A 25,091-nucleotide genomic window follows, 5' to 3' on the forward strand; every position below is an offset into this window, starting at 1 on the left:
AAAAATAGTTGCTCAACCTTCCTTCCACTTGTTAGAATATTTACTATAAGGGCACAGACTCCTAGAATTTTGAGGTCACTGAGATATGTGACTTGCCTAGTAACATAGTTCATAAGTAAGAGAACGAAGATGACATTGGTCTTTTTCTTAAATTCGAGACTCACATATACATGAGTACATGTGTACACATACATGTATTGGAAGCATACTACCTTAACACATTATGAGAAATGGTTAATGGAAAGTTGTTATATATACATACTCATGCACAATAATAAGCTTTTCCTTCTTTAGATGAATTGGTCCACTCCCAAGTCGTGGAAAGCAACTCACTTGCTTATCCAAACACACAAATATAATAATAAAGGAAAATAGTACTCCTGACTTTTGATTATCTATGTTAAAACAAATCTGAATTTAAAGTTTCTTGTCAGAACCTTCTAGTCTAAAACTATCACTGCTTTAGACCGACTGCTGAGTTGTAAGTGTGAAAACTTGGCAGGCCTGAACACAACTGGAAATTGTCACCTCTTCATTTATTTGTATTTTAAATAGAATTTTTATTAGTAGGGCAATGTTTGACGATTCTCTCTTTAGTTTTGTTAATTGATTCATATACTCTGGTCATAATTTTATTGATTGATATCAATGTTTAGCACCATCAATTTTTTTAGGCATTGGTGAGCACACTATTTCTAGTCTGGGAATTCTGAAGAATAATCAAATATGCTAAATGAATCACCAAGCACATTTTCAATATGAACCTTTGGCAAGGAGTCTCCCTTTTTGCCCTGAGAGCCTGAAGAATGGGTTCCATTAGCAATGCAGTACTGTAAAAAATAAGTGCTGCATATTGAAATGGCTACTGAGTCACTTTGCAGGAGTTTTACAGCCAGAAGAGGAGTTATTCCAAAATTTATTGCTCAAATTGAAAAAAATCAGAGTTATGGGAGGCAAATTTTTAAGAGGGAAAAACACGATCACCGATTCTGTGTTCTTGTTGGGTGCTCCATGCTAACTCTCTGGTACTTCATTAGGTCTTACATTATGTTAATTATGTAAACTATTCCCTTAACTATTTGTATTATGTCAACTATGTATTTATTATGTATTTATGCATAATAATTATATATTAACTATGTTAGCTATCTTCTCTATTGATTATTGATTCCTTGCTGGCAGGCAATGTTTTACTTCTCTTTGAATTCTATTGCTTGTATTTGATAGATATCCAAAATATTTGTAGAAAGTATGATTGAGTAAAATAGCAATGCCAAAGGTTGCTCACTTAGTAGTGGGAGAAAGTTAGAGGGAAGGTAGCAAGATCTGGGAATTAGGATCTTCTTCCACTGACCATGATACCAAGGAAAGTCTACAGGATTATGTTGAGGAGCGACAAACATCTGTGCCCTAGTCCATTCCTCTGTCCCCTTTCCTCCTCTCCTCAGAAGAGCTGGACAAACAGGCTTTACAACATGCACATCAAAAAAGTGAAGTCATTTGACTTCCTTAAGGCCATGGTGCCTATGGTGGTGGGATTGAAAGGGCAGACAGATTTAGTTTATTTTCACTCCCCAAATCAGTCTTATACCTCAATCTAACTCTAAAGAGATTTTTCTTTGAATTTTGAAGGTTTACTAGTTTAGAAGTTCTCAACTGACCTGTGAATAAGAAAGGAATCGTACCTTTAAGTATTTAACTCCTTAATTACAGCCACTCATTCATTTAGCGAACTTTTGTGTTGCTAACACTTTCTCATGGAATTATTACTAACAGTAAATCCAAGAGAGAAAGGTAACTTGATGAGGAAGCAAGTGGTATTGAGAAAAGAGAACAGAGACAGAATTTTATAGATTTCAAAAATTAATCTACACTTCGTCTCCTGAATAGAAGTGTTAACGAGAGCAGTTTATTGAGGTGTTATTTCACTTGTTTTTAATTAAAGGAGGCTCACTCAGTATCTATTGTATAAACACAGCCTTGATGGACTAACTGTACAATTACTGTCCTACTCAGGTCTCCAGAATATGATATGATGACAAATCTCTGAAATTCACTCTCCATCTAAGCAATGTAAGCTCCACATAGTCACCCACAATTTTAAGCCAGTTCTCAGAAAAGCTATTTAAAAACAAATCTGAAGTATACATAATAATGGTGATGAAAATAAACATTAAGCAAAGGAAGAAATGATAAACATAACCTTTAGACCACATAACTTCCTTGGATGTCAGCTATTTCAGGAACTAAAATGATGCATTTATCATATTCTCATCTGTTCAATATATAATTATTTTAACTATTATGTGTGTTGTTTATAACCCATTATCTTGCAATAACAGCTTGCATGGATCACTGCATAATTTAAAAATATAATGGCTTTTCTTGCCAATATTTGATTTTCAACTCTAAATCTGCTGACTTTAACTATATCTAGTCCATGCACTTTGGGTAAACAAGTTTTTATTTCCTAAGGATTTATCTTAGAATATGCACCTGGATTTTTCTTTTTTCATAAACTAGATTCCTTTGGCACTGGTTCATGTGGTGGCTTATTTTCCGAAATGGAGTGAATTGGCTCTGTACTTGCAAATCAACTAACTGGGCAAGAATACAAATCTGAGGCCCAGCCGGTGTGAAGTGGGTGGGAATAGGGCACTTGTCTAATTATTTAGATAATATGATCAATAAAACCTGGAAATAAAGTCCTTCAGTCTTGAATTACTCAAATTGCTCTGGTCATATTAATAGATTATTATCTTTTTTGGATAAATACTTTTGTTATAGCTAATCAATATGTTCCTTGTCTATCAAGATAAAAATATGGATCCCATATATGTTGAAATTTCATATCTTTACCTAGTTAGCTTGGTTGGATGAGATATAGTATTAAGAAAAAATTTATTTATTGAGTCACCAAGATTTATTGAGCACTTGAAATGTGGGTAATCCAAACTGAGTGCTGTAAGTTTAAAATAGAAACTGAATTTAAAAGACTTACTATGAGAAAAAGTTAAATAATAATTTTTATATTGATTACATGCTGAAATGATAATATTTTGGATATACTGTATTAAATATATTATTAAAACTAATCTCACCAGTTTCTTTTAATTTCTTAATGTAGCTACTAGAAAATCTAACATCTATGTGACTCACATAATATTTCTACTGGACAGTGCTGCTTTAGGGAAAATCCTGGATTTATTTATAAAAAACTATTAGATGCTCATCATACCACTGTTTCTATATGCCAAGAATAAAAGAAAAAAGAAGAATTCAATATATCCATTCATAAGGGAATGGATAAGCACACTGAAGTATAGTTGACCCTTGAATAAAGCAGGGGATAGAGTCACTGATTCCCTGCACAAAAATCTGCATATAATTTTTGACTCCCTCAAAACTTAGCTACTAATAGCCTACTATTGACCAGAAGCCTTACCAATAACAAAATCAGTCAAGTCATACATATTTTGTATGTTATATGTTTATGTAGCATATTCTTACAATAAAGTCAGCAAGAGAAAGGAAAATGTTGTTAAGAAAATGAGAAGGACGAGAAAATACATTTATAGTATTGTATTTATTGAAAATAATCCTCATATAAAAATCCTCCACAGTGGGCTGGGGGTGGGGGTGACTGGGTGATGGGCACTGAGGTGGGCACTTGACGGGATGAGCACTGGGTGTTATTTTATATGTTGGCAAATTGAAAACCAATAAAGAATAAATTTATAATAAAAAAAGTCCTCCACACTGTTCAAATCATGTTGTTCAATGGTCAACTGTATTTTCAATAACTGAATTTTCCCGTACTTGGTTCTTTACTCTTAGTATTTTCATGTCTGGTTCCCTCTTTTCTTTCAAGGCTTTACTCAAGTTTCATATTATCTGTGAGATGCTTTCTAACTACCCTGTATAATATAGCAATGGAAATTTTTTTTCTCTGTGGACCCTTATACACCCTACTCTCTTCTGAACTTGCTTTTCTGATACTCCTTGTCATCATTTGAAGTACTATATTTCCTTTTACATATGTCTGATTTCCCCACTATTCCATTCTTGATGTCCAAGATAGTGTCTGCCATATGCTAAGTAGATATTTGCTGAATGAATGAATGATGGAGTAGTAGATTTCAATGAAAAGGAATAAACTGGAAAAGTAATAAACATGCATTAACTTAGGTATATTTCAAAACTTATATAAGGTTGATTAGAAAAGTAAATTGCTGAGTGGAATATATAGACACACACCCCCACATCATCATATATATATATAATATTATATATATATCATTATATATATTATATCATTATTATAATCATATATAATATCATTATATATATCATTATATATATGTGTATATATATATATATACATCATTATATATATATATAATATTCCTTTAAGTAAATTAAACACCGACATATGCATGTACCGACATGTACATATACACATACATGCAGACTGTGGTGCCAAAACAAATTCTTCAATCATTGCTGTGTAGAAGCAGGACATTGGTAGCTGAATGAGAGAAGGTGTGTAGTTAATATGAGTCTCTGAAAGAAACTCTTTGATAAATATCAATGTTATTTAGAATCATATGATCTAAGGGGAGTTTGGTAAAACTTCCTATCTTATTCCAATACCCCCTTTTCTCATTTCTGACAGGTGATTATTCACCTAGCCACTGATTGCCAATTTCAGAGATAGTTATCTTAGAACCTTAGTTATACATAAGACAGTGTACATAATTGGTAAAAACTATAAATTATGAATATTTAGGAACTGATCTCATTTCACTGTCCTAAGTTGTGTGGGAATGGAGGAAAGGACCTGGAAGATCCACTCTTTCTTTAGGTCTAAATATCTTCACTGTGAGGGGGAACCAGGGTAAAGGGCTTTCATTTACACAGTGCAAAACTAGGTGGTGGTGCTGAAGACTGAGTTGGAACGCAGGTGCTTTTCAATAGATGCAGAATGGGAACTACAAATGTAGCTTTTCCAAACAATAGAGATTTGAGTGAGTTTGCTGCCAGGTCCAATGTCGTCTAATTAATCCAAGGGACAGCTTGTCCTGGCAATCAAAATCAAATGGCATGCAATAATGGGAAGTGTTACTCAGTGGAGCCACAGCAGGATGAAAACATGTCAGAATTTTGCTTCTCCAGGGGCTTTCATTTTTTTCAACTCTGTAATTTTTCACCTAGATCCCATAAAAACAAACCAACCAAACACTCAGTACTGACCTATTAAGTAAAAATCAAAATAAATATCAAAACAAATATATAAGTGGCCTCAGTGGAGAATTTTATCTTCTATGCTTTGATTTTTAAAAGCTTAAATTCAATGATCTCATTGATAATCCCAATTAATAGTCTTCATTTCATCAAAATAGAACAAATAAATTACTATTTCATAGAGAAACAGCGACAGAAAACCATCCATATTTTCACTGGAATCCCATATATGCAGGCATTTGGAAATAGTTTTCATTCCTATATAATAAATCTATTTTGGGCCAGATCAATTACGAACTATTTATATAGTTTAAGCATTAGCTCAGCAAAATTTATTAAGAGTTTGGTGTATTTTAACTTCCTGGGTTCTGTTCAATAGGCATCTTTTAAATGCCTGCCATGTACAGGCACAGTGTTCTGAGGACACAAAGATAAATTGACTTTGTCCTTGTTCAAGGGAAAGGTCTTACAGTGACGGTCTGGATGAAGCACATTAAGTGCTAACATAGAGATGTAAAGTAACTATGGAGTTCAGGGGGGGCCCATCCCCAAATAGAGGTTTGGGAGAGGATCACTAGAGAAAATGAGTTCTGAATAAGAGTTAGCCCAGGTAAACAATGGGAGGTAGTGCTTTCCAGGCTGAAAGACTATGACAAAAGAGGTGTCATAAGGCAGGTTTTAGTCTGGAAAAGAGAAGCCCATCTGTCTCATTGTATGAAAAAAGCATGGTGAATGAAGAAAACTACAAGTTTATGTTTGTAGAGGGTGGAATACCGACTATATGTTTAGTAGTACATCACACTTTATATGTAGATTTTATATGTGAATTTTATATGCCCATTTTATATGTGGACAATAGTTATATAAGAGTTGATCCAGGTGAGAAATGATGAGGTCAGTGGGCAAGGAAGGTTGCAAAACATTAAGGACAGGAAGTTAACAGGATTTAATTAATTAGATGAGTGTGCTGAGGTGGACAGAGAAGTTTAGACAACCTGTAGAAGTCTGGTTTGAGGGTCAAATTGTATTTTACTGTAATGTTTCAACTCAGTTACCAAAATGATAGGTATCAGGATGCCAGAGTGGGTACATAAACACTTCCAAGTTGCCTATGCATAGATATAAAGGAAGTGCCCCTCAGATTTTGTCCTAGAGTTTTGGGCCTGACCATGAGATTTATAAAAGGGATCACGTGCATGGTAGAAGTAGTTGCTGGAGAGATTTCTTTGGAGAGAGCTATTACTTCTCTTTGAGTCTATGGTCTTCTGCTTTCAGGATGCTGTTTTTCAGTCCCAGTAAGTAGGATTTCAGGGGAACATTCAGAGAAATCTGAAACAAGTTGGCTGCAGTTGCAGAAGCAGAAGAACAATGGCTGGCTCAAACATGAGGAAGTCAAGGTAGACTGTGGACCATGGTGTGGCTTCTAGCTGACAAAAGAGGACTATACAAGAGCTGATGCACTGAGGTGAGGGCCAACCAAGATGCACTGCCTCAAGATCAGAGGTACTCCCAGGATACCCAAGTAATGAATGAGTGGGTGCCAGATTTAGATCTAGAGTGCCTCAGGGAGAGTATAGTCAATAGGACCATCTACATGGATGAAGAGGTCTTGCTTTTTTCTGACACCCACCACTGGGTGTCATGAAGCTGTGGAAGCATGATACACTTCCATCTAAAAGAGATCCATTAGTTGGGTCAAAGAAACATCAAGAGAGACCGCCCAACAGAAAATCATAAAGAGTCAAAGAAAATTCTTCAAGAAAAAGAGTTAGGTTTAAAAATTCCCCAGGCCCACCCAGGGACACTAGCTTAGACTATTTTCTGATCCCAGAGAACAGTTCCACCAAGCAAAAGTATCCTCACTCTTTTTGAACCTGGTAGGAGGTGCAACAGCTACCGGTACAGTGAGTAAGTAAACAAGGAGAGGAGAAAGAGGGAAAACCAACCACAAACCACATTCCTTCACTTCTCTAGTCTTCCAATGGATTGGAGCTCAAAGGGAAGGTTAATTTAATGTTAAATCAAGTTGGACTTCTGATTAATATTAGAATAGAAATTCTAATTACCAAGTTGAGGTTCAACTTAAAGAGACTCTAGGATTGTCTTTGCCTTAAGTAAACACAAAAGTCATGGAAAATCTGCCCAGATTTTCACTGGGTAATTTTAAGTGGACAGTAGGAACAAAATTAAATCAGTTTTGTTGTCCTACTAGTTGTTTGTTAGACAGCCTAGTTAACATTGTTATTTGTTGACATTGGGCTTATGTACAATAATAGATTTAATAGATAAAACAGTTCTTCCTATTGGGATATTTATTGACATGAGGGTGGCAGCAGGACATCCAAGTGAATTTTTCCAACAGTTGCATGAATATAGACAGAAGGGAGAAGTCAGGGTTGTACTCAAGAAATACTTGTTTATTTCTCTTGAGCAAATTTTTCCCCTTTTAGCTCTTTATGAGCGATGATTACTTCCAAACCAAGATATCTATAACTCCTCAATAACCTTTGTGGGTTTACCTGCTTTGATCAAACCTACAACAGGCTACCAAGATAAACCATCTGAAGTATATTTTTGTGCCTCAAGTACAATGCCTACCAATCAATCATCAATCAAATCTGAATTTCTCAGCTCAACAGGCAATTTTCACCAATTGTTTCTCCATATTTACTAAAAATCATTTCTCATCACTTCCACATAGGACCACTTCTTCTGACCCCAACAGAACTCTTTATGCTTCATTTATACTGTCGCTGTTCATCATACTGGAACACTCTTTCAACCAAATTCTATTTTCAACACCCAATTCAGATACTCTTAACATGGATTTCAGGGAAACCAGGGTGTTTGTAAGATCCCTAAGATAACAGATAAATTTGTATGCCTTTCGTGGGAACAATGCAGCCATGATTTAAGATGGCTTTAATATAGAGTTAGTAACCCAGAAAATAGATAATTCATTTCACTATTCACTGTCCTTCCCAGCACCTGTGATTACAGACCCTCTTCTCAGATGCGTCACGGTGCTTGCTGTTGCTGCAGTTGCTCCCATCAATTGCCCCACAGTCATCTGGAACTTAACTTTGGGTCCAGAGTAATTCTGACCATAGATGGGAAGTACTTCAGCTTCCTCAGCACTCACACTCAGCTATCATTTCTCAGACTAACCTGAGATGTGATTTGCCAGCATTTTCTGGTAGCTCTATCTGGTTGCTATTTACCTAATGTTTGGGGTCTCTCTTAAACATTATGTGCTCTATGTATATGCTGTATGTATGTATATGCTCTATGATGGAAAGTTACCTCATTCCTTGGCATCACTGGAATTGGCCTCCTGTGCCATGTCTATCTCCATGGAACTCCTGATTTTCCACTACTAGGTCCTGTCTTCCTTTCTACAAATATTGCTACTTCATCTTGGGCTCCAATGACAATAATGTTGATGCCAATAAGAACAATGATAGCAAGCATGCAGGCTTACTTATGCTAGGCAATATATTTAATGTTTTATATGAATTGCTTCATTTCTTCCTGACAATCCCCTTTCCTGATAGACATTTTTAGAAGGACATTCCACTTATGGTAGCTACCCTTTATAGAGCAACCACCACATGCCACACATTTTGCTAGGCTGTACATATGTGTAATTCCCCACAAACATAAGGAATGGGCATTTTTATCAGCAGTTTTTAGAAGAGGAAACTGAGAACAACGAGCCTCAATGACTAAGTTCTCATGGATAGCAAATTGCAGTTAAGTCCTAGGGTCTGTGCTCCCAATGCCAGAATTAAAGAGGCTGGCCTATTCCTCAGATCCCTATCTCACAGTCCCATCAGAACCTATAGTCCTGATAGACAAGTCTAGCTGGCTCTGATTTTTGCCTCATCGGATTGTTTCTGGATATGATATTCAGGTGCCAAGAGTGTCCTACAGTACTTGCTTATAGATTACTGGGGTTCTTCAGGTCCTTTGCTTGTTCATTGAATCATTTATTGGTTCATTCACTTGTTTGGCATCTACTTATTGGGTGTTCATTCTATACTGAGTCTTATGTAAGAATTAGAGAAAGGAGATGGGAAAAGCGCAGCTTGGAAATAGACCTGTAAATAGATATGATGGTCTAACAACTATAAGGAAGGTAAGGAATCAAAGTTTATGGATCAAGGGAAGTGCATAGAAGCCGGTGCTTGAGTTGAGACATACAGGCCTTTCAGTCAGAGGTAAGAGAATCTGGTAGGGGCATATGGCAAGTTCAGGGAGTCCTAGTAGGTTCAGCAAGTGCTGGAGTTGGGGCATGAGATGAGAGGGATGGCATAGGAGATCAGGAACTGGATCACTGAAGAGCCTGCAGATCCTGCTGATGAGCATAGTTTTTATCCCAGACATAGGATAGCTTCAAAGGAAACCTGCCACTCCTCAACTATGTAGAATTTATATTAGTAGATAGTAGAAACCCCATATTACTTGTGTAATGGAGTCCCGGTATACTGCTTGCTGGGCGGGAATTTATAATTTCCTAATACATTTGTTTAGCAAATGCCTGGAGACATGACACTATAACACACTCTACCAGATTTAAAATATTCTTTAATTCTTCCCCCTTGGTAGTCAGCCTGAAACACTCAAGGATGGTTAACTTGAAACACTTGTCTGAAAGGCTTCCTGATTCTAAATGATGTGTGAAGTTATCAGGGATTAGTGCACACACAACCACCTCTGAGCTCGGAAAGTTTACCTCCTGTGACAAATTTGATCTTCACCCCATAAATTCAATCTGCTGACTTGCACTTTTACATGATTTCTGATTAGAATTTGAAAATCCTTTAGAAAGTGATAGTTACTAAAAGAAAGGACCTTGGTAAGTTTTAGGACCACATGCCTTACTTCATGTTTCTTAATCAAACCCTGATGCCTGCAAAGTTTTGTCAAATTATATACTCCTTGAAAGAAGCACCTACATTCTCTCACTTTCGCAGGTTTTAGCCTGTCTCAGAATTCCCTCTGTGCAATCTTTCAACAGTCTAAGACACTGCTCCTGGTCACCTCCTAACCCTATCCCATCTCTGCAGGTACCTGTACCCTGCCAAGAGTGGCATAAGGCATCGTGATTCAGAAGACAAAAAAGATGAGCACAACAGTGATAAAAGTTTTTAATCTATGACCCGCATCTCCTTTCAACCCCCAACTGTGGAGCCTGAGAATGGGGAATTTGCTCTTCGGAGTAAACGATCATAAAATGCTTTCTTGCTTTCAGTGTGGTCCCTCATCTTGGAGTTCATTATTTCTTTAAACATCCCTAACTGTGGCTTGGTAATTTTACCTTCTTATGCAACCTAAGTATAAGCAAAAAGGTGCTTGGGGTGCTCTGAGTGTTTGATCCTAAGCTTTCATGTGGCCTCCTGCCTCTCCCTGCACTGGCAGGAGATGAAAGGAAACCAGCTGTTTTCTTGTTAAAGATCAAGGTGATCAGGATGGCAATTCAGGACCTAACCATGATCGCTGCGGGGAGAGCAGAGACTGGGCGATGTTTTTACACTAGGCACAGTATGTCAGATTTATGTAGCTGTCAGAAAGAGTATTTCATTTCATGCCTATTTGTGATTTCTTTGTTGTTGTTGTTGTTGTTGTTGCTACCAGATTTAAATTCCTGGCATCACACTCAGTAAACTGAATGAGGCTATTATTAGTAGTCTCTCCCAATAGTAAGAGAATAGCTAATATCTAAGATTCTTACTGTGTTTTTGTGTTGTTCTTCATACTTTTATTTTTATCCTTACAATAATGCTATGAGATACAAGGTGTTATTCCCATTTTACAGAAGAGAAAATTGAGATGCAAGTATTTATGTAACTTGTGTAGATTATATTGCTCGTAAGTGTTTGTGGAGCTGCGATTTAAACCCAAGGAACCATGCCAGGACCACAGTGAGATCAGAGAGGTTCCCAGGGGCACAAAATTTAAGGAAGTACTCCCTCACAGTCTCCTGTTCAAACCTGAGAGTGAGTGCCTCCTTAAATCATACGCCCAGGATAGTCTTTGCTACTTGCCATACCCTAGATCCAGCCTTACTTTGGAGCTTGGGTGGTGCCAAGCCTCATACATACTGTCTCTCTGGTTCATACAGACTGTTGATCAGAGTCTCTGAGGGATCAGAGTCAGCTGTCAATGGGGAATTAGATGAACAACCCTTGTGAGAGTTTGTAGGTGCCAAAGAGACCAACAAAGATGATGCCCAATGTAGGATTTCTCCCTTGCTCTTGGCTAGGCATTCTTCTCTTGCACTATGTCCCTCCCATTCTTCTCTTTTATGGCTTTGTCTCATCTCAACCATCTCCAATACAGAAGGCAATAAAGATACTCTTCATTTGAGAGGCAAATTTCTGCATCTTATAGAGAAAACATTAGAGCAGCGCCATAGAGTAGGGTGTGTACTCAGTTAAGCATTATTTCACTTTGTCAAGTCCAGACACACCCTGGATGTATGTTGATGTAAAAGAAAATCCAAGGATGCATATCTATAAAGAATCTTGGGATCTTAGAATAGGATCTGATCAAGACAAGTCAAATTGCATCAGAGAAAAGGAAATTGTAGGGGACAGTCCGAGATTGTAGGGTAATCATGAAAAACTCACCTTTACCAAATACCCTGTATTCTTGAAAACCTTTAGTACACTTGGTAAGTTTTGAATAGACTAGAATTTTCTGGTTTGCTCACAAATGGTGAAATAATTATTATATCATTAGGACAACGTGGCCCTACTCAGTCCTATACCACCTGATATTTAAGAAACAACTGGGATTGTGGGCTGCTAAGGTTGGAACTATCTCTGGTAACCTTCGGTGATGCGCTAACCCACTCCCTGACTCAATGGAGCATAGAATAAGCACCTACAAACACTTATGAATGTATGTGGAAAAGAACCAGCAGCAACTGAGACATAGTTGAGATGAAGGAAGATGAGTGTTTTGATCTGATAACTTATTTGAACTTCTCAACATCAGACTGGAAAATTCCTGGTAGTTTTTCCAGACAAACTTTTACCAGTGAAATCCTAGCAGATTGGATGATGGTGGTTTCTCCTCTTTTATAGATATCATGCCAACAAAGCCATGTGGGAAGACCACATTAAATGAACAAGTCAAACAGCACTATGGCTAGGAAAGAACTGGGCCATGAATGAGTAGCACTTGCCTCTTTGATTAGGTTCATAAATCTGGGTCCAAGGCGCCATGGCTTGTGTCGATGACACTGTAAGGAGCTGACAGTCAACTGCGAAGCCCGGTGGGAGGCAATGGCCACCATGTACACAGCATCATACATCAGAGCTGCTTCAGTCTGTGGAGGAAAACACACATCACATCTTCGATTCCATCTTTGTTTCCCTTCCTTTACCTGCATAATCATTCTGCCTGTTTCCTTATCTCCTATTTGTCTGATCTCAGCAGCTATTTATTCGCCAGCTGAACAGTCTTCACTCTCTGATAGCTATTTTTCTCTAAAATAATACTTCATACTCCACAGTACATGGAATGATAGCTCTGCTTTGTTTTGAGGTTTTTCTTTAAAGATTTTATTTATTTATTCATGAGAGCCATATATATATATATATATATAGAGAGAGAGAGAGAGGCAGAGACACAGGCAGAGGGAGAAGCAGGCTCCATGCAGGGAGCCTGACGTGGGACTCGATCTCGGGTCTCTAGGATCAGGTCCTGGGCTGAAGGCAATGCTAGACTGCTGAGCCACGCGGGCTGCCCTGTTTTGAGTTCTTAAAACAAAAAACAAAACAAAACAAAACAAAAAACTAAAACAAAACCAACCCTCATCTCAGCCACAAAAAACTTGATTCAGGGAACAAATATTTTTGGAGCATCTATGTTAAGCACAGTGTTAAGATCAGCTATGTTGAGTTAGAAGCTACTAAACCTCAAAATTTCAGTATCAGATTTTGTTTCTCAGGACATATATCTATTAAAATATTTACTTATTCCTATTTGGCAGAAAGAAACAGCTTCAAGCAAAACTTATAGGCAATTTCCAAATAGGGGTATTTGTGTCGGTCACTTCTATTTGCTGGAGTCAGGAAGGTTTAAGTTGTGGAATCAAATCCAATAGCAGGTTGTGGAAGACTTTTTGAAAAACACACTCATGTAAGTTGCTTGGAATATCCTACTCTTGTCAGCATTTGCTTTTTGATAGAGAGTTTAAGGTAGTCCTTGCTTTTGGGGGTTGCCATCTCATTCTTCCCTTCCTTATGAAATCTCTCTCATTTGCAAAATTTCACACAAAACTGCTAGTATTTTATAAAAATATTGTCCTGTTGTTTTCTTTAAGGATAAAATTGTATAGTACTTTCACATTTTAGTTGAGAGTTTTCATCAGAACTTCATCTGAAATTCTCAACAAGCTCCCCAAATCAACAGAACAGATAGATAGAACTACTTATGTAGAAAAAATGACTCCTAGAAGAAATAACCCCTAGACCCCTATATGTGTAGGGTCCTACGTATAGCAAATAATTGGTAGAGTTAAATCTAGAATCTAGGTCATAGATCAAAGATTATCATGTTTTTTTTTTTTTTCCCCAGAAATCTGTTGATGAGCTCAACATTTACTGTGCACTTATTGAGAGCATGTCTTAATGGAAGAGGAAAGAGAGGGTTCCTACATCTCACACTTTATCCATCGACAAGTCCAAAGAATATCCCCCCTTTAAATGCTTCCTGTGCAATCTCTATCATTGCATTTTCCATTTGCATTTCCATTTCCATATTACACTTATAGTGACATTGGTTTCTCAGTAAGAATGTGGGTTTTGTGAATGAAGAAATGTTTGACTTTAGTGTCTTTAGTGTGTAGGACAGTTACTGGCACATAAACGTTATTTAAAGTTGTTTAATAAATGATTGCTGAAGGAATTAATGTTATTTCATGCCTTAAAATAAAATACAAAAAAAATACATTTTTATGAGAACTGTATAATCCCAAGGTTTTAAGATGTACTTGTAAAATAAGTTGTTTTACTTATATCATTGACATATAGAAGTTAGATCAGTAGTGGTGGTGGTAGTGATTGTTAAAGCTTAAAAATGTTTTGATTATTTCAGTTCAAAACTGGTGTAATCAATTTCATAGATAAGAAAATTGAGGCTCAGAAAAATTAGTCCAAGGCTACTCTGTTAATCAGCTGCATGGCCAGAGTGTGAACCCATGACAGTCTGATTCTAGCACCCATGTTCTTCACCACTCTGCTATCCTAATTTGGTATAATTGAAGGAGAGTAATCAATTGGCAGAATGAGACTTTTTGAAATTCAATTAATAGTAGCTGACTTTTATCAAGTACTTATTGTATGTTAGGTGCTGCTCTAAATGCTTTGCAAACACTGAATCTTCATCATAACCTTTACTCTTTTATGGGTAAAGATATGACCAGGTTAAATGGCTTCCCCAAAGTAGTAGTGGGCAAACCAAGATTCAAACCCAGGAATTTGGAGCTAGGGTTTATGTTCTCAACCACGAAGTTGAGCTGCCTCTAAAACAAATATTTAATGCTGATTTAATAATTACAATAATAGCTCAATTATGGTGAATGTTCACGGACAACTTACTACACACAAGGCACTATAAGCATCCTACACATGCTGTCACCTTAAATTATTGAAACGATGACTTTGAAATAGGTATTGTCACCATTTTACCAACAGGGAAATGGAGACTTAGAGAAGTAACTTCAGGAAGTAACTAACTTACTAGGCAAGTGAGAATTTCAACTTAGGATGTAAACTTAGATTTTGGAACTCACCCCCTTAACCACTATGCTCTTGGGACCTGGACCATTTTAGCAGTGGAGTATATTTTTTTGCAAATTTGTATGCGTATTCACTAATTGACTAATTGAAAGAGTTGGTAGAGAAGTGTGAGGAGTGAAGTTTTGATCTAACTCTTCCATAAGCTGGGCTAAGGAAGGATTTTGACTTTCTTTGTCAAGGCTGCCTCCACACTGGGTTGGGTAATAACACAGCTCAAAACCATGGGCCTGATCAGTGCTTTTCAAATTCAAAGAAGAAAACCATTTATTCTAAAACCACACTTCCCTTTGATGCGCAACGCTTTCTTAGATGGAGGAGACGTGTGTCTACCTATTTTATAACACTAATAAACCACCCCTGAATTTTCTTCCCTTTTCAGTTCTGTGCTGGAGGCCAGCTTACCGAGTAGCAACTCTCGAGTTATTTTAGATAAATGTAAAAGAAATTGGCCTGTGTTTCAGATTTTATTTTTCCGAATGTGTTTATTTTCACGTTTTATTTATATCGAAAGACTGAATGAGACCACATTACTCAGTGCCCCTAAGAAAATCTCTTTACCACAACATGGATCATGAAACAAGCATACAAAAAGCAGTCTCACACTGTGTTTTGGTTATCACAACAGTGTGCAATAAAGATTCAACTCAGCAGGACCGAGGTGCCCACGCTCTACACATATTTCCAAGAAAGGACTGGCTTTTGACTGGGTTCTGGGAGATAATGTCCAAAACCTGGGAATATCCTGCCTGACCATTGTGTTTTTGTATATTTGGGGTCTTGGGCAGTTTCAGGCAGTTTAGCAGTATGATTTATGGTGAATGCCTATTTTTGTTCATCTGGAGCCCTGGGCCATGCTGTATCTATCAGTTTGCGCTCTGGAATGGCTGGAGACTGAGCAGATGGGATCAGCTATGAGGATGCTCGATGCCTATGTGACTGACTCCCAGTAAAAACCCTGCACATCAAGGCCTGAAGGAGCTTCCCTGGTTGGCAACACTCTGTACATGTTGCCTTATGTCATTGCTGTAGAGAATGAAGCACTTGTCAAAGCAACTTTCCTGGGAGAGGACCACTAGTAGTCCCCATATAGTTTCTCCTGGACTTTGCCCTTTGCAACTTTTCCTTTGCTGATTTTAATCTGTATCCCTTTGCTGTAATAAACTGTTATCTCTGAGTTAACAGCCCTTCCGATTTCTGTGAGTTCTTCTGCCAAGTGAAACCTGAATGTGGTCTTGGGGATCCCAACAAAATCCAGGGAGATGCTACTCTTTGGAAATGAGGAGTAACAACAGGATATGGCTTTATAGATTCCTTGCATTTTGCTGTCTTCCTTGTATGGCGTTATTGGAAAAAGAAAACTGCAGGAGATGGGAGTGCTGAAGGAAGACTTAGTCTTTGTGAAACAAATGGGCAAAAAGTATAGATTTCCCATCTTCTCTGCAAATTCAGAAATATTCACTGGCCTGACATGGATGGACAAGGCAGTTTTCTGTAAGAGAAGTTCTCCCAAATGACACCCTTCTCCCTCATTTCCTAAATTTATTCTCTCACTGATTCCTCTATTAAAATCCAAATATCTCACCCACAGCATAGAGCTAGCAGGAATTTGTCTCTTAGTATGAATGAGCTAGTTTCCCTTGCGGGGGCAGATGCTACTGAACAGCCAAAGTGGTGGGAGAGGCAGTGCACATCCTGAGCGTTCAGGATGCTGAGAAGAGCGACCCGCAAGTGAACTGGGGTTTGGAAATGGCCTGGAGAAGGTAGCAAAGATATAATCATATACTCACAATCTAGAAATTCAGTAATTAGGGCAGAAGTCCAGCAGATCCAGTGAGACCTGGTGCAGAGGTTGGCATATTCTAATTTCAATAAACATTTTCCAGCTTTTGGGAGAGACATGAGAAATTGGGAAAAGAGGACCATATGTGGACTTTGGAAAACACACCTGGGTGATTCCTATGGTCGGTCACACAAGGTCACACAGGTCCCAGGTAAGGGGCTATCTTGGGCTACCTGTGCAGGCCAAGAAACACATCTCCTGTAAACAAGTAAGGATTTGGTCTCTGCATTTCAGAATGTCTTTTGTTCCTATATTGACTACAAACTGGCATAATAGCAGGTACCATCAAGTAAATCCAATTCTATGTCCTGGAGGTTTTATATATATTATCTAATTTAATCTATAGAGTAACACTGTAAAATATTATTACACAGATTGACAGGTAAGCAAGCAGACTCAGAGATGCCACATAACCTAGTCAGGTCATTTAGTTATTCAGGGGACATAGCCAGTACTTAATCTAGGCTTTCCTCATCTGGAAAGATCTTGGTTTTTCCATTGAATTTCATAGCCCATTGTCTTTTGTTGCTGGAGCAGCAGCTGACATTTAGGTGACACTCAAAGGTACCTCCCTCCTGGATCACGATTACAGGAAATGCTCACACGTAACATAAGGCTACTGACATAACTATATTGTGAATGCTTTTGAAGAACTGGGAAGGCCAAAGACGGATCAACGTTCTTGTTTCTATGATTACTAAGCACTATTGAATCATGCACAGTTTTGGTTCACAATCAGAGAGGACTCTACCTGAAAATGGGTCACTCCATTATCTCAGTCTATTCAGAAGCCAATAGACTGAATCACCCCAAGTGCTAAGAAAAATTTAAGCGCCATAAAAGGGAATGAAGTAGATTTTGTAAAATTACTCCAAACTTCTATTGAGTTAATCAACACTTCGGTTGAGAAAACACTTTCTTTTTTTAATCTCAAGATGTTTTAAATAACGAGTTTCACTATTTTTGAACTCTATTGACTCAGTAACAGGTTTCTTAATTAACACAATTTTAACCTTATTTTCAAAGTCAATATTTTTTTTCTTTAATTACATCTATGGCTGTTAAGTCTGGAGTCAAAATTTTTCATTGGGCATGATTTTCAGATTTGGATGTGTTTTGTCATATATAATAATATTCTTTGAAGATATTTTTGGTGTATGATATTCTAAGAAATTTTTAAGTTTAAAAATATTAAAGAGAAAATCAGACAAGTAGGTGGGAAGTAAAAACACATGGATATTTTTAAACATATTTTTAAAAATTTCTATATTATATATTCCTACAGGCATCTGTATATGAATGCAGCACACACAAAAATAAAACTATAAAGGCAATAGGGAAATTTGCCTTGGAGAGTAGTGGTATAATGCATATGATTTCAGTGAATGCAACTCTCTTCTAGTAATGGCATTATTTAATTATAGATAGTGGTTAGTCTAGGTTAATTTTTAAAATATTATTATTACTTTAGAATAATCACTATCTTCACTACACATGCCTAGTTCTTACTTGTAGGAACTCTCTTTGGGCTTTTACAGATTTATTTAAGGGGTATATGAATATTTTTCATTTAACATGTTGGTCTTAGCAGAAGCCCAATTTTTATTTATTTAGCATTAGCTCCCTTATTAAAGACATATTTATTGAAGGCCTGCTTTGTGCCAGACCTTTTCTATTTCTGGGCATAAAGGACATCACAAAAAGACAAAGCCTCTCTGTCCTCATGGAGTTTGTATTCTTGTAGAGGAAGGCACTGAACAAACGAATCAAAATATAGTGTGTGAAGTTGTAGGGCTACACAGCGAAAGAAAACAGGCCATGGAAGAAAGAATAACAGGCCTCTCTGGTGAAGTGGATTTGACAGGGGAAGAAGGTTTTAGGCAGTGAGAGTCACAAATGCTACAGATGTAAGAAAGAATGAACCATGAGATCTGAGGAATACAGACCCAGTGGAACTGAAACCATAGGGCTTTTTTTTTTTTTATCAGGAAGGTGGGGAAGAAAATGGAAGAAAATCTGGGCCCTGGCTTGGGGACATGAGTTTCTGCTCTCTCAACTCAGAGATTAGTCCATTGGGCTTCAAACCTGTAAATCTACTCTTTAAACTCACTGTGACTCAGTTTCCACATCCCCAAATTGGCCTCCATTACTAGAAGCCAAAATGGAGTCTTCAGGTGAATAAATGTCACTATTATACTTCATGGGATTAATTTCAAAACTATATCTAACCATTTTTTTTCTTTTTATTGTAGCTATATGAGATGATGCATGCTAATTAAACTTATTGCAATAATCATTTCACAATATATGTAAGTCAATCTGTTATGCTGTATACCTTACACTTATGCGATGAAGTATATCACTTCTATTTCAGTGAAACCAGGGGAAAACCGATCTGTATGACTATGGGATCCAACTTCTAGTGGGTGCTGTGTTCTACCACTTTTTTAGACTAGTATAGACATGACTGATATATCTACTCTCCCCACTTTTGGTGCCCAGGGAACCCTTCTCTTCCTTTCTGAAGATAAATTCTGATAAATCCATTTTCTCCCCTTTCTCTTTTTTTATAGTTTCTAATAATAACAGGAGCAATAACAGAGCCTAGAAATCCCTTTCTTAAGTGAGATGACAGTAGTAAACTTTAGGCAAAACAGGACCTCTTCCATCCACTGGGACTTGGCTGCACCATGCTTCCTGCCCATGGAACTGCCATTTGCCCAGGCCACTGGCAGCAGTCCTAGCGGAATAGCTGCATCCCCTGCCTGGCCTGAGTTGGTGTGACTTGCACGGTTCTATCCTCCTTGTTCAATGATTTTCTTCATCTCAGTCAATATGTACAAACTGTCCTGTATAATTGAATGCAACAGATGCTTTTTTTTTTTTTTTTTTGTAAATTAAGCCATACTTGTGATGAATATTTAATGTTTGGCCTGAATCCACAAGCTGTGATAACATAGCTCCAAACTGTAACTTTTTTAGTGGAATACACTGAGTGTAGGTAACAATTATTGGAGATCTCAGCCTGTGGATAGAAATCTCATTGGGAGGCAAGGTGTGAGGGCAGGGGATTTGAGACATTTGAACTCACTGGAATTATAAATCCAAGAGGAAGAAGAAAAAAGCTGTTGTATTAGCATACCCCTCTGTCTCCCTCTGTCTCTAACTCTTTTTCTCTCTAGCTTGCCCCCTTCCCTCTCAGAAGGTCTAGTACTTCCCTGGATAGTCTCTACTTGTTCCTATTCAAAGCAATGTTTCAAATCACCGAAGGCTCATTTGTATTAAAATGCTTTCTATCATTATCTCTCCGATCACTTTGTATATTTTAAGAGTTATTTCAGGTTTGAAAAACAATCAGGAAAAAAAAAAAAAAGAAAAAAGAAAAACAATCAGGGAGCTTGAACAAGGAATCATCCAGAACCATTTCATTTATTAATTCATTTTCCTTGGTATTCATTTGTTTCTCATGGAAAAAAAAAAATGGTAGAAAAGGAAAAGAAATCCCAAGTTCATTTCTCTGCAAGATGATACCTTTCGGTTATCGGTAAATTGCATCTTAAAAGCAAGAGTGCTTCTCCCGATGATGGGAACAGAGAATGAAATACGATGCCAATTTCAAATGCTATTACCTGCCCGCATTCCTAGTATCTTTCCCTTTAGATGACATGATTCCTACATAGAAAGCTTTTTAAAAAATGTCCTGCTATTTTCTTCATCACGTAGGGAGCTTCATTAGAGAAATAAAGCTAAGGTAGGTGCATTTGACAACGAAAGACAAATGCTGTTAGCGAGAAGCTCTCTGATGAGGCAGTTTGCAATTTATCTGTTCAGCAGAGTACCTCTCCTTGTCAGGAGGTGGGCCTGGCATCTGCTTCAAGAGCAACATATGGCTGGTGTGAATCACTGTCAGTGTCTGCAGAGGTGTTCCTGTACACATCCAGGCAGGAAGAATGTGAACACACCAACTGTATGCAAATCTGGTGTCTTTCCACGTGTGCCACCGTTTGCTGAGATGTGGCAAGAAAGGAGGGCCGCATGCATGAGCACTGGGTGTTATTCTATATGTTGGCAAATTGAACACCAATAAAAAATAAATTTATTAATAAAAAAAAAAGAAAGGAGGGCCGCAAACTTGCTCTGCATCACTTTTGTAGGCAACTTGCTCTTCCTTTCCTCCCCCCTTCCCAAGGCCACATTTCCAAGGGTAAAACTCACTCTACTCACCCTCACTTTGGCTTCTGCTTTGGCTCCATTTGGCTGGCAATGGTGGCTACTCATTTAACTCTTTTTTTTTTTTTTTTTTAAATCAGAGGGACGTACAGTCCAGAAAGCTGAAAATAGCAATTTTCGATAGTAGCCGTGCATAGATGTTCAAAATACCTAAAAATTTTACTCCTTCTCTCATTCAAGTCAAGGCACAAGTTATAATACTTTTACTTCCACTAGAGGAGGCATAGGTGCTTCTTTACCTAACCCCTAAGGAGGCAAACGTCATCTCAAATGATTTTTATTTTAAGACTACTTACTGTCATCATGCCATCCAAGAGGCCAGTCTCGGGCCTGGGGGGTGCCTGCAATCTCTCCATGGACCACTTCTCAATGATGGAGGACACATGAGGGTTGTCAATATTAAGCAGCCGAAATCCAGTCATGTTTACCCCACTGTACCTATAGAGTTCCAGATCTAAAGCAAATAAGTCCTGCGCAGTATTAAAAATGATAAAAGTAGAAAGAGTTAACATTTTCAATGTCCTTTATGCAAAACAGAATAATGACTGCTGAAGCAACAGGTAGATTAAAATTAAAATAACTGCCATCCTCACTGCTTCATCAAAGAATTTCCCGTTGTTCTTTGCTTGCACGCTGCCTGAGAAACTCTAGGCAGTGAGCAGTTTTCATTTTCCACTATTTTTTGCAATGCTATTAGAATTTGGATAAACCAAGAAGAGGAATTAGTATGCCCTTGGGCACAGGATACAATATTCTGAGAAGTTAAAGTTCTGTTTCTAGAATATAGGGTTTGGGGAATTGGAAGGGATCTTTGTGCCCATTTGGTCCAATGCTCTTATTTTATAGATGAGGACACTGAAGTTCTGAGTGGTGATGTGACTAGTCCAAGGATGACCCATCACTTCCTGCTGCCTTAGATCTGGTAAAGGAGATGAAATTTGGAATTTTCTTATGCATTTGATAGGAAGATCACTTCCAGCAGGAAAAAATACCATTCTCTGGTTCATTGACCCATGCCCCATACAATGAGAGCATGAAGAATTTTCACTGGATGCAAGCTCTGAGTGTTCTCCTTGGAGAACGAACCAAAGCATAGGGTTGTGTGAACATGGGTATCATAGCACTGGAACTAATTCCCTTTCAGACAATGTTTCAGGAAGAAAAGTTTAACCCACTTAAGTTTTCTCTTACAGATGAGGCTGAGTATAAACCAGATGTTTATGTTGATCCATATTTATTTTTTTAAGATTTTATTTATTTATTTATCCATTTATTTATTTATTTATGAAAGAGAGAGCACAAACAATAGGGAGGAGCAAAGGGAGACAGACTCCCCACTGAGTAGGGAGCCTGAGATGGGGCTTGATCCCAGGACCCTGAGATCATGACCTGAGCTGAAGGCAAAAGGAGCCCAAGGCAGATGCTTAACTGTCTGAGCCATGCAGGTGCCCCTGTTGATTCATATTTAAAACAATACAAAAATTTCAGCTTGCTTCTTGTGAAGAAAGGTTTAACTCTATCATATGTCATTAAAGATATCTTGCATTTGGAATAAACCAAACATTCAAAATAACACTTAACAAGGAAAGAAAAAGAGAAAAATTTCCTAAGAGTGTAACTGCTTTATGGAAGTGCAATGCAAGATGATCAGTGATGACCGTGGTTCCTAAGGAGAGGCAGCTTCAGAAACACCTCATGATCTGTGCAGAAGAGGCACACGGATTTGTTCTTCTGAATAATTCTTCTTTATGCAGCTACCCTTTCCCAAGATAATGTTGAATTAGACCGTAGAGTTTTAAGAGGGCAGTTCTGTCCTCCTGGCTCAGTATCAGAAAAAGAGTACCGCCTTCTAAAGTGTTATATTTTTCCCCCCTTGTACTACATAACTTTCTTCTGTAAGTTTTACCAATAGTCATGGGCAAGAATGGTTAAGAATACAAAAAGCAAAGCATGGCAAATGCAGATAAAACAAGAGGGAAATGCTTAAGGAAGCAAATTTAAAGAATAAGACCTAGAAAGAAAGATTTCCTTTAGCGCGCTCAATGAATGGAAGGAAAGTTACTCAAACTACAAGACGTCAGACAGAAAATTCTAGAATGCATATGGAATCCCTCACAAACTCCACAGTAAGCAACGTGATGTGCTAAAATGAATACATTACACAAAGTTAGGTTGGCCTATAAATTGAGGATCCTATGCAATATAGAATATGGAAAGTCCAGGGTCTGATTTGTAATATCTGCTTGTGAGCAAAGGATGAAAAAAGCAAGACCGTGAGGGCAAATTGGTCCTGAAGGGTCTCTGTAAATCCCATAGGATCAAAAAAGCTAAGATACATTTTAGTGTGCCTTCTAATGTATCTAGAAAATGTAGATGATTCTTTATGACTAGTTTGCTCTTTGACGGTTTCTATTTAATGGAACTATCATTTTAATCCCTTTCCAGATGCACAGGCATTGATGCTAATTTTTTAAAAAAAGAAAGAACCTGCTGTTCAGCATTTCTGGATTTAAAGGATTCTTAGGAAAGTAAGACAAATCTCCATGACAATACCCTGCTTCTGACACTGGTGGGGCTGACTTTTGAAATAACTGGAGATGTTTTCCTACAGCACGGAATACATTTCCACTGGAAGTACTTACCAGGGTTGTGAAAAAGTAGTGATAGTACTCAGTCATCATGCCCATGAAAAGAATCTGCAAAAGAGAAATAAGGGGAAAGAATCAGAAACAGAATTATAATAAGAAATAGATCATTAGCAGGGCAATTGCAATAGTTTGAGGATATAGAGCAGGAAGGGGCTTTGGAAATCTACATATTCAGCAGAACAGAGACCTGAGACAGATCAGTGGCTGATGGGGAGCTGATGTGGGCAGCTGAGGACCCAGGCCATTAGCCTCCATCCAATGTTTTCTCATCAGACTATGTTCAATCTTCATTGAAATGGTAGGTATAATTTAAATTAAAAAAATTTAAAGGTAGTGTATGCACAACAAATTTAGTATTTGGAACTGTTCTTAATAACAGTGTTTTGCTCTCCTCATTGCCTAGGTGTCTGAGTAACCCCATGCTTAGAAAGATATTTTATTGATCTCCTTAGCTTTAATACTTATCGTACTGCCTCAGAGTAGAACTCATTAAATGTTGAATTGCAATACTGGTATGTAGATATATTTAAATGAGGGCTTATACATATGCATATCTCTGAAGCCTTTCTCTCTGCTGCTTTCCTATCTTGTCCCACAGTATGTATGAATAGGGGAAAAGAGGATTTGTTTATAGATTGAAGGATGGGGACTGTTCTTGTACAAATGTCTCACTGTCTCTTAATTCTGATCCTGTTACCTACATGGGATCTTGACAGTTCCAGACATCCTGTGTGCATTGTTTTTACCAGGTAGGGAAGGGGGAAAAGAGGTGAACAGAAAAGGCAAGTGTTCTAGGTAAAGGCAGTTGATTAAAATGTGATCTTACTTTTAGATTCCTGGAAATGGTGTCCATTGAGAAGAAACCAGTGCAAATGATTTGGATACCTTTCTAAATCAAGGGTATCACCTTCCTTGGGTGGGGGGAGGTCAGCAAAGGACCATTGGGTGCCATTTTTTGGCCTTTGTATAGAAATGAATGGAGAAGACTCAGAACTCAAATTTCCAAGGCAATTTTCTCCCACAGCTCTGATAAATTCTGAATGCAAATGAGAATCCTCTCTGAAAGTTTTAGAATTAGATATTCTTAGACTCCATCACAGAGACATCCCAAGCTGGAATTCCCCAGAGCAGAGCCTTAGTTTCTGTATTTCACAGCAGTGGTTGAAAACATGTCCATTCACACCAGAGAACAGGCTTTCATAACTTCAACTGAAGAGATGGATTGACACGATCTTAGGGAAGGCAATGTGTGTTATCAGAGGTCAGAAAGTGCCTAAAATACATAAACTCAAATGATTTTACATGAGAAGGGATAAA

At 37.7% G+C, this 25,091-nt stretch overlaps 1 protein-coding gene across 6 annotated transcripts in view; it reads right to left on the reverse strand.

The window, feature by feature from the left end:
* The window catches only part of GRIK1 (glutamate ionotropic receptor kainate type subunit 1), a 363,349-nt gene that overhangs the window by 78,610 nt on the left and 259,648 nt on the right, over positions 1–25,091 (reverse strand). For all 6 annotated transcript variants that reach the window (XM_077878933.1, XM_077878934.1, XM_077878936.1 and 3 more), the window contains exons 5-7: positions 23,769–23,822; positions 21,423–21,596; positions 12,437–12,580 (exon numbers count right to left, since the gene is read on the reverse strand). In XM_077878933.1, coding sequence (XP_077735059.1) covers positions 12,437–12,580; positions 21,423–21,596; positions 23,769–23,822 — 372 coding nt within the window. The remainder of the gene's footprint in view (positions 1–12,436; positions 12,581–21,422; positions 21,597–23,768; positions 23,823–25,091) is intronic.

Source organism: Canis aureus, chromosome 30 (genome assembly GCF_053574225.1).
Source record: "Canis aureus isolate CA01 chromosome 30, VMU_Caureus_v.1.0, whole genome shotgun sequence".
Lineage (NCBI taxonomy): Eukaryota > Metazoa > Chordata > Mammalia > Carnivora > Canidae > Canis > Canis aureus.